The sequence below is a fragment of the Saccostrea cucullata genome, unplaced genomic scaffold, assembly GCF_032062105.1.
Source record: "Saccostrea cucullata isolate Sc308-1 unplaced genomic scaffold, CSIRO_AGI_Scuc_v1 ctg473, whole genome shotgun sequence".
Classification (NCBI taxonomy): Eukaryota; Metazoa; Mollusca; class Bivalvia; order Ostreida; family Ostreidae; genus Saccostrea; species Saccostrea cuccullata.
This window is the reverse complement of record NW_026938446.1, coordinates 684,324-696,828: the sequence shown is the minus strand read 5'-3', so window position 1 is coordinate 696,828 and position 12,505 is coordinate 684,324. Positions and strand designations below refer to the sequence as shown.

Below are 12,505 nucleotides of genomic sequence, written 5' to 3'. Positions count from 1 at the left end.
AAGAAGGGGGAATTACTAAAGTACATTTCTTTCAGTATATATTTGTATCGAAAGTATTTGGGAAATCATGAATGGTTAAAACTTTCCTGTATTACTCATGGTAGCCCAGTGCACAGATTGTCTTGGAATTATACATACTTAAGTTAATTAATGATAGGAATTGACTATATATATAGCACCAGTTTTATGTGGAAAAAAACAAGATAAAGTGGTTATTCAAGGAAATTTTGAGATGGCAACAATGTTTACTTGTGATTTATTAGGTGGGAGGGTTGGAATGAGGCTAATTTTAATGAAATGTTTAATTTGAAATTTCAGTATGGAGACTATGATCAAGGATTCGGAGATAAGTATGTATATCCTTACATATACTATATTTAATTCAATTCATTTTATTGACATTGTCATAACCATGGCAGTTAAGTACAAACTGTGTTTCATTTTCAAAAAGTAATTTACAAGCATTGTGAGTAGATTAACATGTACATGTAAATATTACTTAATGCAGTAAAACTCATTTAGTACGAACAGGGATATTGTGAATTCATGGATGTAGCGAAGTTATCTTGGATCCCGAGCTATATAAAATTAACAATTTCCTTATACGGATAAAACGAATTACAGATATAGCGGAGTAAATTCATAGGTCCCAGTGTCTTCGTTATAACCAAGTTTTACTGTCGACCTGTATACTTTGTCATCTCTGTGTAAAAATTTCATGATGTACATGTACATGTATCTTAAAAAATTGTGATATTTTTGCAGTTTTGGAAGTTACCAGTCTGGTTACTATGGAGATGATGACTATTCAGCACCAAACAAAAGAATGAGAGGTAAATCATTCAGAGATAAACTTGTGATAAATATAGCTTTATCATCAGATCCCTTGTTTATCATTTAGTTGACAAAGATAATCAAATTCTAACTATTTTGTGAAGAATTATTTTTTTGTTATTCAGGCAATAGAAACAGACGAGGAAATATGTGGTGAACAGGTGAGTTTTTTTGTATTGAAGAAAACTGATTCAGAATTTTACAGATAGTTTTAGCAAAAAATGTGTGACATTGAAACACAGACATTTTGGAATAGAAAATTTGGACAGACATTGATTCGAAAAACATTTATATATATAATGATTGAATATACATGTAGACATGAAATAGGTGAATACTAGGGAATTCGAAAAGTTCAAATTGAATGAGGTCATTCTCCATGTATATGGTTTCATAAATTTTTAAAGCAAAAAATATTAAATGCTGTTGTTGTAATCATGCTAACACAGACAGAGAAATTTTACTAGTAGTTAATGTGCTTGACATTTATTCACAAAAAAAGACCCAGATCATAATACAAAATTATGTTATATCAATTCCCTTTATAATTCTATAGTATACTGTTTGAATGCAGATTTTCTTTTTCTTTTCAGGGAGAAAGAAATGTTACCATCTGAGGATTACAGATTTGTTGTGATGTGAAAATAGACATAGACATTCATGCATTCAAAGACACTATTTTGAATGAAAATCCAAGTTTTTTTTATATATACATATAAATGTATGTATCATCATGCATCATATTGCTGTTGTTCGTATCATGTCAATCTTTTTTTTTACACATGTCAAGTGGATTTTCATGTTAAGGTATTAAATGTACATGAAATTCATAAGATATTGGATCTTTTTTTTTTTCTATTTTGTCATTTTACCAAGATGGTTAATTAATTTAGCTAACATTTTAATGAAAAAGTGTGATTAAGTGTGTGAAATGCTACTTCAGATACTGCATGAAAAAGTATCTATAGATAATGCTCATGCAATTTGTCAGATACAAGTTTTTTTAAGCAGATAAAGATGTTATTACGATGGAAGGATCTGTATTGAAGAAAGCATGCTAATGTGCTTATGATAAAAAGGATCTCCTCAAAGAGGGGTCATAAAAAGTGTTAGAAAAGAAAAAGTATTTAAAAAATATATACTCTTGAAATTTTGAACACATAAATTTGAAAAAATCTTCCAACTATGTTTTGTGTTTTCCTGAATAAACACTTTTTATCTTGTAATTCTAGAAGTATCTCATAATAACAGGATAAGGTCTTAAATGTTGAAAAGTTGAGTATATTCATGTAGAAACCAGGAAGTAACAATTTTGTATCGTGCATATAATGTACAATATATTTTGCTCATCCCACTATTGTAATCTGAGCAAAAATTCTACAGTAGTATTTTAGATTTTAACAAGCAAATTCAAAGAATTGTAGTCCCCCGCTTTCAGTGTCTTTGTGGATGAGATGTCATTTTTTATGACACATTGTGTCTAATATGAACACCCTATCATATGTCATTTATTTAGAAATTATCACTGAAGTTGATTTTTTTTTTAAAATAAGGTCAATTGTGAAGGTCAAGGTCAAGGGGTAAGAATTCATAGCATGCTCGGAAATATCTTGTCACAGGTAATGCACATGTCAAATATGAAAGTCCTATCTCTTCTCGATATAAGGAACAAGATGTGTTTGTGAAACACAGATGACCTCATATGGCAACATAACAAAGATTTAACTTTTCTTAATTCAAATGAAATATATTTGATATTACCCAAAGTAGGGTTTTCAGACAAGAAATACGATTGTGAAATACAAAACCCACCCCCCTGTTTAAAAGAAAGTTATGGCCAAGGATACATTTTTGAAAAGTAGGTCAAACTCCAAGGTGAAAGGATCTGAGTTGTTGATTTCTTTAAAAAGGTCACAAGTAATACATATGTGAAGGATGAAAACCCTAACCTTAACCGTTCAATAGTTATGGCCAAGGTAAAACTTTTGGAAAAGTAAGTCAATCTCCAAGGTCAAGGTCAAAGGGTCAAAGTTCTTGGTATCCAATGAAAGGTCTTCTCATAAGGATTACATATGTGAAGTACGAAAGCCTTAGCCCTTACCGTTCAAATGTTATGGTCAAGGTTAAACTTTTTTTTTCAAAAGTACGGAAATCTCCAAGGTCAAAGTCAAAATGTCAGAATGGTTGGTATCCAATGAAAGGCCTTGCCACAAAAAATACATATGTGAAATATGTAAGTCCTAGTTTCTACCATTCAAAAGATATGGTCAAGGTTAAAGTTTTTTCATAAGTACGGAAATCTCCAAGGTCAAAAGGTCAAAGTTGTTGGTATCCAATGAAAGGTCTTGCGACAAAAAATACATATGTGCAATAATATGAAGTCCTACATGTAGTATCTACCGTTCAAAAGTTGTGGCCATGGTCAAAGTTTTTGAAAATTAGGTCAATCTCCATGGTCAAGGTCAAAGGGTCAAAGTTCTTGGTATCCAATGAAAGGTCTTTTCACAAGGATTACATATGTGAAGTACGATAGCCCTAGCCCTTTCCGTTCAAAAGTTATGGTCAAGGTAAAAGTTTTTCATAGGTCTCTAAGGTCAAAGTTAAAAGGTCAAAATTGTTGGTATCCAATGAAAGGCCTTGACACAAAAAATGCATATGTGAAATATGAAATTCCTAGTTTCTACTATTCAAAAGATATGGCCAAAGTAAAAGTTTGGATTTTTTGTGTAAAAGTTGGTCAAACTCCAAGGTCTAGGTCAAAAGGTCAAATATGGTGGTACCCAAAGAAAGGTCTTCTCACAAGGGTCACACAAGTGAAATGTGAAAGTCATAGCTCCACTAAATCAAAAATAATGGGCAAGCTTAAAGTTTTTGCGACGGACGGACAGACGAATGAGATTTAATGTCCCCTCGCTTTTGCTAAAGCGGGGGACAATAAAGAAGGCAATAAATTGTTATTTTATTCATTATGGTTTTATTTTGATCGGGATTGGTCCAAAATGAATTTTTTTTCCAGTTTGCCATTTCATTTCAATTTCTTGCCAAAAAGACTGAGACTAGGCAAAATTCACATATACTTTTATCATTAGTAAACTTTAAGTGAATCATCGTGCATACGTACAGATATTTCTCCATCAGATAATAAAGGCTTGTCATAATTTTTAATTCTTATACCACCAACCTTTCACTTGCTATTTGACTTCGAATTAAAATCATGACACTCCTTAGGTTCATAAACAGTACCTGTATCAGGTTCCAATGAGCAATCTTTGTATCAAGTACGAACTCCTAGTATTTCTACATTGTTAAGTTAAAGTTTTGAAAAAATAATTTTACACTATTCTGTCTGTAACTTTGAACTTGCTGCATTGACACGTACTGGATTAAAATAATAACTTTCCTTATTTCAAAAACAATACCCGTACCAATTCTTTTCCAAATAAAGTTTTAGCCGAGACATTTTTTTTCTTTTTTCTACCAGTGACCTTGAAATCGCCAAAATGACCTTGGATAAAGGTCAAGGCATATTCTTTGATCATAAGCAATATCTGTACCGAGTATGAGCTTCCACTGACTCTCCAAAGTCAAGTTATGTCATACCTTTTTTCTACTAGTAACCTTGAACTAAATGGAATGACTGGATAAGATCATGACACATTTTTGGGTCATAAGCAATCCCTGTACCAGGTTTGAGCTTCCAGTGATTCTTTCTACAAAGTTATGACCCAGACAAAAATTTCATACTTTTAGGCCAGTGACCTTGAACTTGCAGGAATGACCTTTTGTTAGATCAGGACTCACTGTCGGGTCATTACAAGCAAGCTCTATAACAAGTATAAGCTTCCAATGTTTCCATATATCAAAGTTAGAGCCTAGACTAAAAATTACATTCACAGATAATGTGATTCCTATATATCCCTAAAACTTCCTTTGTTTGGGGTAAAAAGGGAAGTTTCATTACAAGGAATACACATTTGAAATATGAAAGCCCTAGCACTAGTCATTCACATCATTTTTTTTTTTACCAAGGTAGGTCATAGTCTAACTTAAAGGTTAAAAAAAGCTCAAAAGGAATGGCCATAGGTCGTAAAAATTAGTAAATTTGGAGACACATAAACAGACAGACAGGTTATCAAAATATGCCCCAAAATCTTCAATTATAGAGGTGGAATAAAAACTCAACAAATTTAATTCCATGACAAACAGACTGTATAATAGTGTATTTTAATATATATGATAAATTCAAACTGACATAAATTAATCATGTATCACAAGGGACAAACACAGTTTTTACAATTACATGTACATCAGTTATGCTTTTCAAGAAAAATTGAAAAAATATGAAACATCTAGAAAATCTAAACTAAATTAGATAAGCAAGAAGCCCATGGGCCACATCACTCACCTGAGTAACTTTGGCCATTATGTTATTAAATAGATTTTCCCCTAATACCTATCTTGACCTTTCCCAATCCCCAGGGGTCATGATCCAAGCAATTTAGAATCTACACTAGTAACACTACCCCAGGATGCTTCCACAGAAGTTTAAGCTTTTCTGGCCCAGTGGTTCTTGAGAAAGTTTTTTTATGACCCCACCCTATTTTTGTATATTCTTGACAATTTCCCCTCGGAAGGGGACTTTATTTTTATAATTTAAACTCCCACTACACAAGGATGTTTTGTACTAAGTTTGGTCAAAATTGGCCCAATGGTTCTCAAGAATAAGCTGAAAATGTGAAAAGTTTACAAATGAATGGACAGTCAGACGAATGGACGACGGACAACAGGTGATCAGAAAATATCATATGAGCTAAAAACTGCAAGGCCTGCTATGTAAATCAAAGGAGAGAAAATACAAAAGAATTTAGATTTTACATATTGTTATATTTATTTATAATCTAAAACACTAAAAAATAATAATGTTACAATGAGATCACTTTATCTTTTCTAGCAATTTTCAATCTAAAATTAGATATCATTGAGATTATGGCCATCTCAAAGGGTCCCACTTTCAGCATTTGAACATAAAAATATAAAGTAGCTGAAAGGGGTTTTAACCTTGACTCTTGGCCTAGAAACTTTGTTCAAGGTCATTACACATCCATTGACCAGTGGCACTCTGTGAGAGAAGTATTAGCCACATTGGACCAAGGGGAGAAAGCATATGCTCTGGACAAGGATTCACAATAAAAAAAATTACCTCCCTTTCTCTTAAGCTTAGATGTTCAGACAAGCACTGATTAATACCTCTCTTGATATTTTTGCTTAAAAATCCAATCTTTAACTTTTTTAAATTAAAAAATATGATATACAGATACAAAAAAAAACATTCAGAAAAAATAACGTAGTATATGAAAAGTTGTACAATAATGTAGTAACATAACTTTGAGTGATCTGCTGTGGATGTCATATGAGTTATCCTTAATGAGTTATGTACTCAGCATGGTACACTGAATCCTGAGAATTAAGCTGTTTACTGTGTCCTTCACTTTGTAGATATTAGTACATACTCAACTCTGTCCACTGGATTCTGTGAATTAAGCTATTTAGTGTGTCCATCACTTTGTAGATAACAATGTACTCAGCACGGTCCATTGAATTCTGTCAGTTAAGCTATTTAGTGTGTCCATCACTTTGTAGATATATAACAATGTTCTCAGCACGGTCCATTGAATTCTGTCAGTTAAGCTATTTAGTGTGCCCATCACTTTGTAGATATATAATAATGTACTCAGCACTATCCATTGAATTCTTTGAGTTGAGTTATTTAGTGTGTCCATCACTTGCAGTCCAAACCTTAAATTACTCTCTGCACTATTGTTGAAGCATATTTGTCTGCTATCAAAGAAACATGAAATTGATGGCAGTCTGCCTGTAAAAAAAGAAATCACAAGGACTCAACATAAATATTAATAAAATCTTAAGAAATGAAAAATAGCTAACATATTTTTACAGAATAGAAGGATTTTGCAGAGCTTGTACATGTGTGACTTACCTTTATTTTCAGGTCCCATAGTTGATCTCTTTGGAGTCTTGAGGAATCATGTTGATCTGCTTTGGAAACAGGATCAATGCCAGCATAACCGTCTGCCTATTAACAAAAAGACACTAAGAATCCAAGCAATGAGAGAGTCAAAATCTCCTCTAATTCACATAATGCAAGGTCTAGAGCTTTACATGCATCTGATCTGACTAACCATCAATGTTTAGGTTAGACAGTAGTAAGTCCTTACTTTCCACATTCTTGTTAACTGATTGAGATCAGTCTCATCTTCTACTTGTTAACAAAGAAAATCCAAAGATAATGAAAAAAACCTTGTGCCAAAATGTTCACCTGAGTCACCTTGACTTTGTCATCAAAAGAAAAATTCTTAATTCATATTTTTTTTTACTAATCCTAGTCCAAAGGGATCATGATGTAACGTAATTTGAAACAACACATCCTCGGGATGCCCTCTTGTTATTGCAACAGTCTTGCTGTTGTGCAGCAGAAGTAAATCCCCCTGGACCTATGATTTGACAAGTGTATAAAGAAAATTTGTAAATTGCAAAAAATAAATCTTTTTACCCACTCCTTAATCAGATATTGGCTGCTGTACAAAGCTTGGCAATAGACTCTTCTTTTTCTTCACTTGGTCGATCAGCACTGGTCCTCTTCCCTTGTCAAATTCCTTGGAAATACTTGATGGAGAGAAGATAAGCAATAATACAAAGCAATGTAATAATCACAGAAATTCAAATGAACATAATCATTACAACATTATTAGCTTGAAAATCAAAAAGCAAATAAAGACAATAAGGTTATGATAGCTAGGAATAAGGTGGAATATTGGGGCAAGGAGAGGAAAGCATAGTTACTTTAGAGTAGGGAGGACAAAGATATGTCAGAAATAATTAAATAAAAAATATTTGTAAGACTCCTGCCTGTTAAAGTGGGTCATGATGAAGTTCCATAGGTAAAAAAGAAGTAAAGTCTGATTCTTAGTATTAAAATTCTCTTCATGGCTGCAGCGGAATGGGAAAGGGACTCTTCCTCAATTAAAATTCCTGGTCAGTCTTAACTTTCTTCTGCTTAAAAAGATAAAACAGAGACATAAAAGGGGAAACACTTGCACTTCATACCAAGTGAGAAGCTTCAGTAAAAAGCAGCTTGTTGCTTACCACTTTTGAAACATAAATACCTGCAAAACACAGACTTATATTGATGACCTTGGTCCTCCATTGTTGTTCCTCTTCTGAATCAAAGGGGAACTGAAATCTGTCAATTGAAGGTCCAGATGTTAAAGCTTGGTACAGCCAACATCAATAGGCAAGCAAAGATACAAGAAGTAAAATCTGAATCTTACCCTGCTTTCTGCTGCTGTATGCAGTTCAATGAAAGAGGGAGTCCTCCTCACTTCAGGATCCTGTTCAGCCTTAAAAGTATTCCTCTTAAAAAGATAAAAATTAACAGACACCAAACGGGGATCACTTGCACTTCATACCAAGTGAGAAGATTTCTAAAATAAACTAGTGGCCAATGGGCAATATGCTCACCTAAGCATATTGGATAGTAAATGACAAATTAGTCCAGTACTGAAAAGTATAACATTTAGGAAGAGGAGAAGGGGGCTTGAATAACTACCTGGAGACATTTTCATATCAATAACATTGGCTTAGCTGTTCTTGAACATAAAATTTTTTCCTATATATTCCTTTGTTAAAATTTTATCCCCACTGATGCCCCTCCCTGCCCCCTGAAATCAAGAATTGGACAAATTTGAATCTACACTACCTAAGGATGCTTCCATATCAATATGACTATACATGGCTTTGGTATTATTGAGAACACGTTTCCAATATACTGTAAATTACTTAATTTTCGCGAGATAGTCAATGACTCTTTTAGAGAGACAAAATTTTCAAAATTGTGGTCATTGCTCTATATAATCTTAAGGAATTATATTATACGCAAGAATGAAATTTTCGCAACCATACTGTCTCATTGGTAATGTGAAAATAAAGTTCTCGCGAATAAAAAGTGATTTACAGTATTCCCCTGTCCATTTTGATCCACCATTGGGGCCCTGCCCTTCACCTGGGAGTCATGATTTGAACAAACTTAAATCTACACTACAAGAAGATGCTACCTTATACATATCACCAGTCATGACATATTTGTTTCTGAGAAGATTTCTAAAAATATTTCCAATATAATCCAATGTAAAACTTTAATTGTCCAATGTGGCCCAAACCTCTTCCCGGTAGACATGATTTGAACAAAATGAAATCTTCACACCCAAAGGATGATTTGCTATCAATATAACTAATTGTGGCTTGAGAAAAAAAAAAGTATATCCCTACATACTGTACATTCCTAAATATTTGCGTGGAATTAATTTTCGCGTAATTTCATGAGAAGCACCACACACAAAATTAGATTACTCGCCTTTATTTTTATGGCGCTGAATTCTATGTAAATCTTTTAACCAACCATGCATTTGCGAATTATTATTTTTGTGATTTGACGGTGAAAAGCCTATTCGCAATAATTACTCGTGAAAAATAAGGAATCTACAGTATTATATATATTTTTGATCCCCTATTCTGACACCAACATGGGGTCTTGATTTGACTAATTTTGAATCTACACTACCTGAGGATGGTGCTATATAAGTGTCTCTTTCCTGTCTCAGTGGTTCTTGAAAAGAAGATTTTTAAAAGATGTCCTTAATTTTTCTCTTATTTGAAGTAATCTTCCATTTGAAGAGGGAGTGGGCCTTCATTTGAATAAACTTAAATCCCATAATGGCATTTATCCAAGGATACTCTTTGCCAAGTTTCGTTGAATTTGACCACAGATAAAAATGTGAAATTTTACAAACAAGAGGCCCATGGGCCACATCGCTCACCTGAGAAGCTTTGACGATTCTGTTCTTTACCAGATTTCCCCCTTGTAACACATATTGTGACCCCACCCTACCCCACTGATCAAAATTTAGACAATTTGAAATCTACACTACCCCAGGATGCTTCCACATAAGTTTCAGCTTTTCTGGCCCAGTGGTTCTTGAGCAGAAGATTTTCAAAGATTTTTCCTATATATTTCTATGTAAAAATTTGATTCCCCATTGTGGCCCCGCCCAACCGCGGGGGGTCATGATTTGAACAATTTAGAATCTACACTACCCCAGGATGCTTCCACAGAAGTTTCAGCTTTTCTGGCCCAGTGGTTCTTGAGAAGATTTTTTAATGACCCCACCCTAGTTTTGTCTTTTCTTGATTATCTCCCCTTGTGAGGAAACTTGGCCCTTCATTTTAACAATTTAAATTCCCCTTTACTCAAGAATGCTTGGTACCAAGTTTGGTCAAAATTGGCCCAGTGGTTCTTGAGAAGAAGTCAAAAATGTGAAAAGTTTACAGACAGACGGACAGACAGACAGACAGACAGACGGACAGACAGACGGACGCCGGACAAAATGTGATCAGAAAAGCTCACTTTAGCCTTCGGCTCAGGTGAGCTAAAAAGATGACAAAGACATAAAATGAACAAAGGTTCACAAGTCTTTTAAAAACCAGCACTTATATCAATTGATTCTACTACTAAATTGGGTTTGTGATCAGGAGAGATCCTATATGAGATGTTTACCAATGCTTTTGAGACTCATCTTCCCATGCGCCCTTGCGAACTTAGCCTAGGACAAAATGATACCCAGTATCCGTCTGCTTCCACGTGGAGGCATCGCATAGGACTTGTTGTGGAGAGGCTATGTACTGGCAGGGGAAGTCATTAGAATTTCTTCCCCCTTTTCGCATTGCTGCTAGCCAGCGGTGATGGCTGAAAGTGAGAGGTGACAAGCACACAGACACTAACACCAACACACTAGACGCATCACACAACATTTAGCAGACGTTAGTAGTTTTAGTAGCTTGTTACTTGTTCAGGGTTCTCCATTGTTTGAAATTTTACTGTGTTGCAGAGTTTACGCAAAGCACTAAAATTTCACGGTATTTTAACGATCAAATTTGCAACTGACTCACTATTCATTATAATTACTTAAGAATACATGCACACAATTTTTAAAAAAAAATCACCAATTCGTTACAAAAATAGTATGGTCGAACATATTAGCACATGTTGTGAAATGCAGAGGAAATTCTTGTCTATAAAGTTGAACTACTTACAATTTTTAAAGCAAATTTGTCATAATTTTTTTGTCAATTTTATTGATCGAATTAAGGAATTACAAAAAAAAGAGACTTTGGAATAGTAAAATACTTTTAAAAGTACCTTGAAAATTAAAAAACTATTTATTTACATCAAGTAAATGATTTTGGTACAGTGTTATGTTTGATTTACATTGCAAACATAATTCTAGAGCCATGGCTCTAAAGAAAAGACATTTAAATATATTTTTAAAAATAATACAATGTACTTTAATTGCAACTACTAGTACCAATTAAGCGTTACATGGAAGTTTGAAATCCAATTTTTTGTCTTTGTTCCTTCATGCGTCAAGTCCATTGAGGGTCTAGGAAATAATTGATTATGCAAGGTGAAAGCATAATTAAGTGATCTAGATATCGTATAGAATTGAAAGACAGTAGAATTGTTTGATCAATTATGTTTCAGATAGAGAGAATTTGTATGTTTCAATTTTTTGTTTATTATCACAGAGTCAGCAAAATTTTTAATGTGTCGCACATATAAAATTTGAATCTTTACTGTGTCGGAAAACATTTTTCTGTGTCGGGACCAACACAGTAAAACAGCTCATGCAGAACCCTGCTTGTTAGGGTGTTAATCATGCAAACCTATCCACCACAAGCACTAATCATGCACTAACTAACAAATACCTTAATTACAATAATAACCTACACTCCTCTAAGCTGTCTAACTATCATCTAAAGCCTACTTACTAACTCAAACTACAACACAACTGCATCTACCAGAAATACTACACAAACTAAACCTAAGACTAAGAAACACCTTTGTAACGCTACTTACAACTACTATGCACCTCATACTTTCTGAATGCAGCAGAAAACACTCCAGACTGACCTTCAGAGGTGGCTATCTCTCCTTCCTGTCAATTCAAACCCCAGAGGTCAAAGCCTGAAAAAGCCAACATCAATTGGAAAGCCATAATATTGGGAAAGAGTGCTCAGAGGTCAAGTATGAATCTTACCGCACTTTCTGCTCATGAAAGCTGTTAAATGGGAGAGGGACTGCTCTTCACTTCAGGATCCTGGTCAGCCTCAAATTTCTTCTGATTAAAAAGAGAAAACAAACACATCAAAGGAGAATCACTCACATTCCCTAACAAATAACAAACTTCATTTGAATAATCAATTTGTTACTTACAACCTTGAGCCATATTGGTTGCTGCATAGAGATGGGAAATGGACTCGTCATCCTGTCTTTTGCTGTTGGTCGACCTTGCTCCTCCATCGTTGTTCCTCTTCCCAGTCCCTGAAAGTATAAAACTGGCACAATGTTAGTAAAACTTCAAAAGAATGCAACAAATCACGAAAAGTTACTTACCACTTTGGGCCATGTTGGCTGCTGTATAGAGATGGGAAATGGACTCGTCATCTCGTCTTCCTCTGTTGGTCGACCCTGCTCCTCCATCGTTGTTCCTCTTCCTATTCCTTAAAGTATAAAACTGGCACAATGTTAGTAAAACTTCAA

At 34.2% G+C, this 12,505-nt stretch overlaps 1 protein-coding gene and 2 long non-coding RNA genes across 9 annotated transcripts in view; 1 reads left to right on the top strand and 2 right to left on the bottom strand.

The window, feature by feature from the left end:
* The window catches only part of LOC134250308 (heterogeneous nuclear ribonucleoprotein A2 homolog 2-like), a 120,091-nt gene that overhangs the window by 6,599 nt on the left and 100,987 nt on the right, over positions 1-12,505 (top strand). For 2 of the 3 annotated variants that reach the window (XM_062732676.1, XM_062732674.1), the window contains 4 exons: positions 319-350; positions 766-833; positions 960-995; positions 1,428-2,060. In XM_062732676.1, coding sequence (XP_062588660.1) covers positions 319-350; positions 766-833; positions 960-991 — 132 coding nt within the window. In that variant the 3' untranslated portion in view covers positions 992-995; positions 1,428-2,060. Of the gene's footprint in view, positions 1-318; positions 351-765; positions 834-959; positions 996-1,427; positions 2,061-12,505 lie in introns of those variants that run through there. The other variant, XM_062732675.1, reaches the window with a different exon arrangement.
* Positions 5,863-10,477, bottom strand: LOC134250314 (uncharacterized). 4 transcript variants are annotated; one of them, XR_009988466.1, is made up of 5 exons: positions 8,181-8,543; positions 8,016-8,092; positions 7,403-7,905; positions 6,830-7,108; positions 5,863-6,706 (listed from the first exon to the last, which is right to left on the bottom strand). It is a non-coding gene; the product is annotated as an uncharacterized LOC134250314 (long non-coding RNA). The 4 variants fall into 4 exon arrangements; XR_009988467.1 differs by having other exon boundaries at positions 7,407-7,905; XR_009988468.1 differs by having other exon boundaries at positions 5,865-6,706; positions 6,830-6,925.
* Positions 11,839-12,407, bottom strand: LOC134250321 (uncharacterized). 2 transcript variants are annotated; one of them, XR_009988482.1, is made up of 3 exons: positions 12,175-12,407; positions 12,003-12,083; positions 11,839-11,900 (listed from the first exon to the last, which is right to left on the bottom strand). It is a non-coding gene; the product is annotated as an uncharacterized LOC134250321 (long non-coding RNA). The 2 variants fall into 2 exon arrangements; XR_009988481.1 differs by having other exon boundaries at positions 11,875-11,929.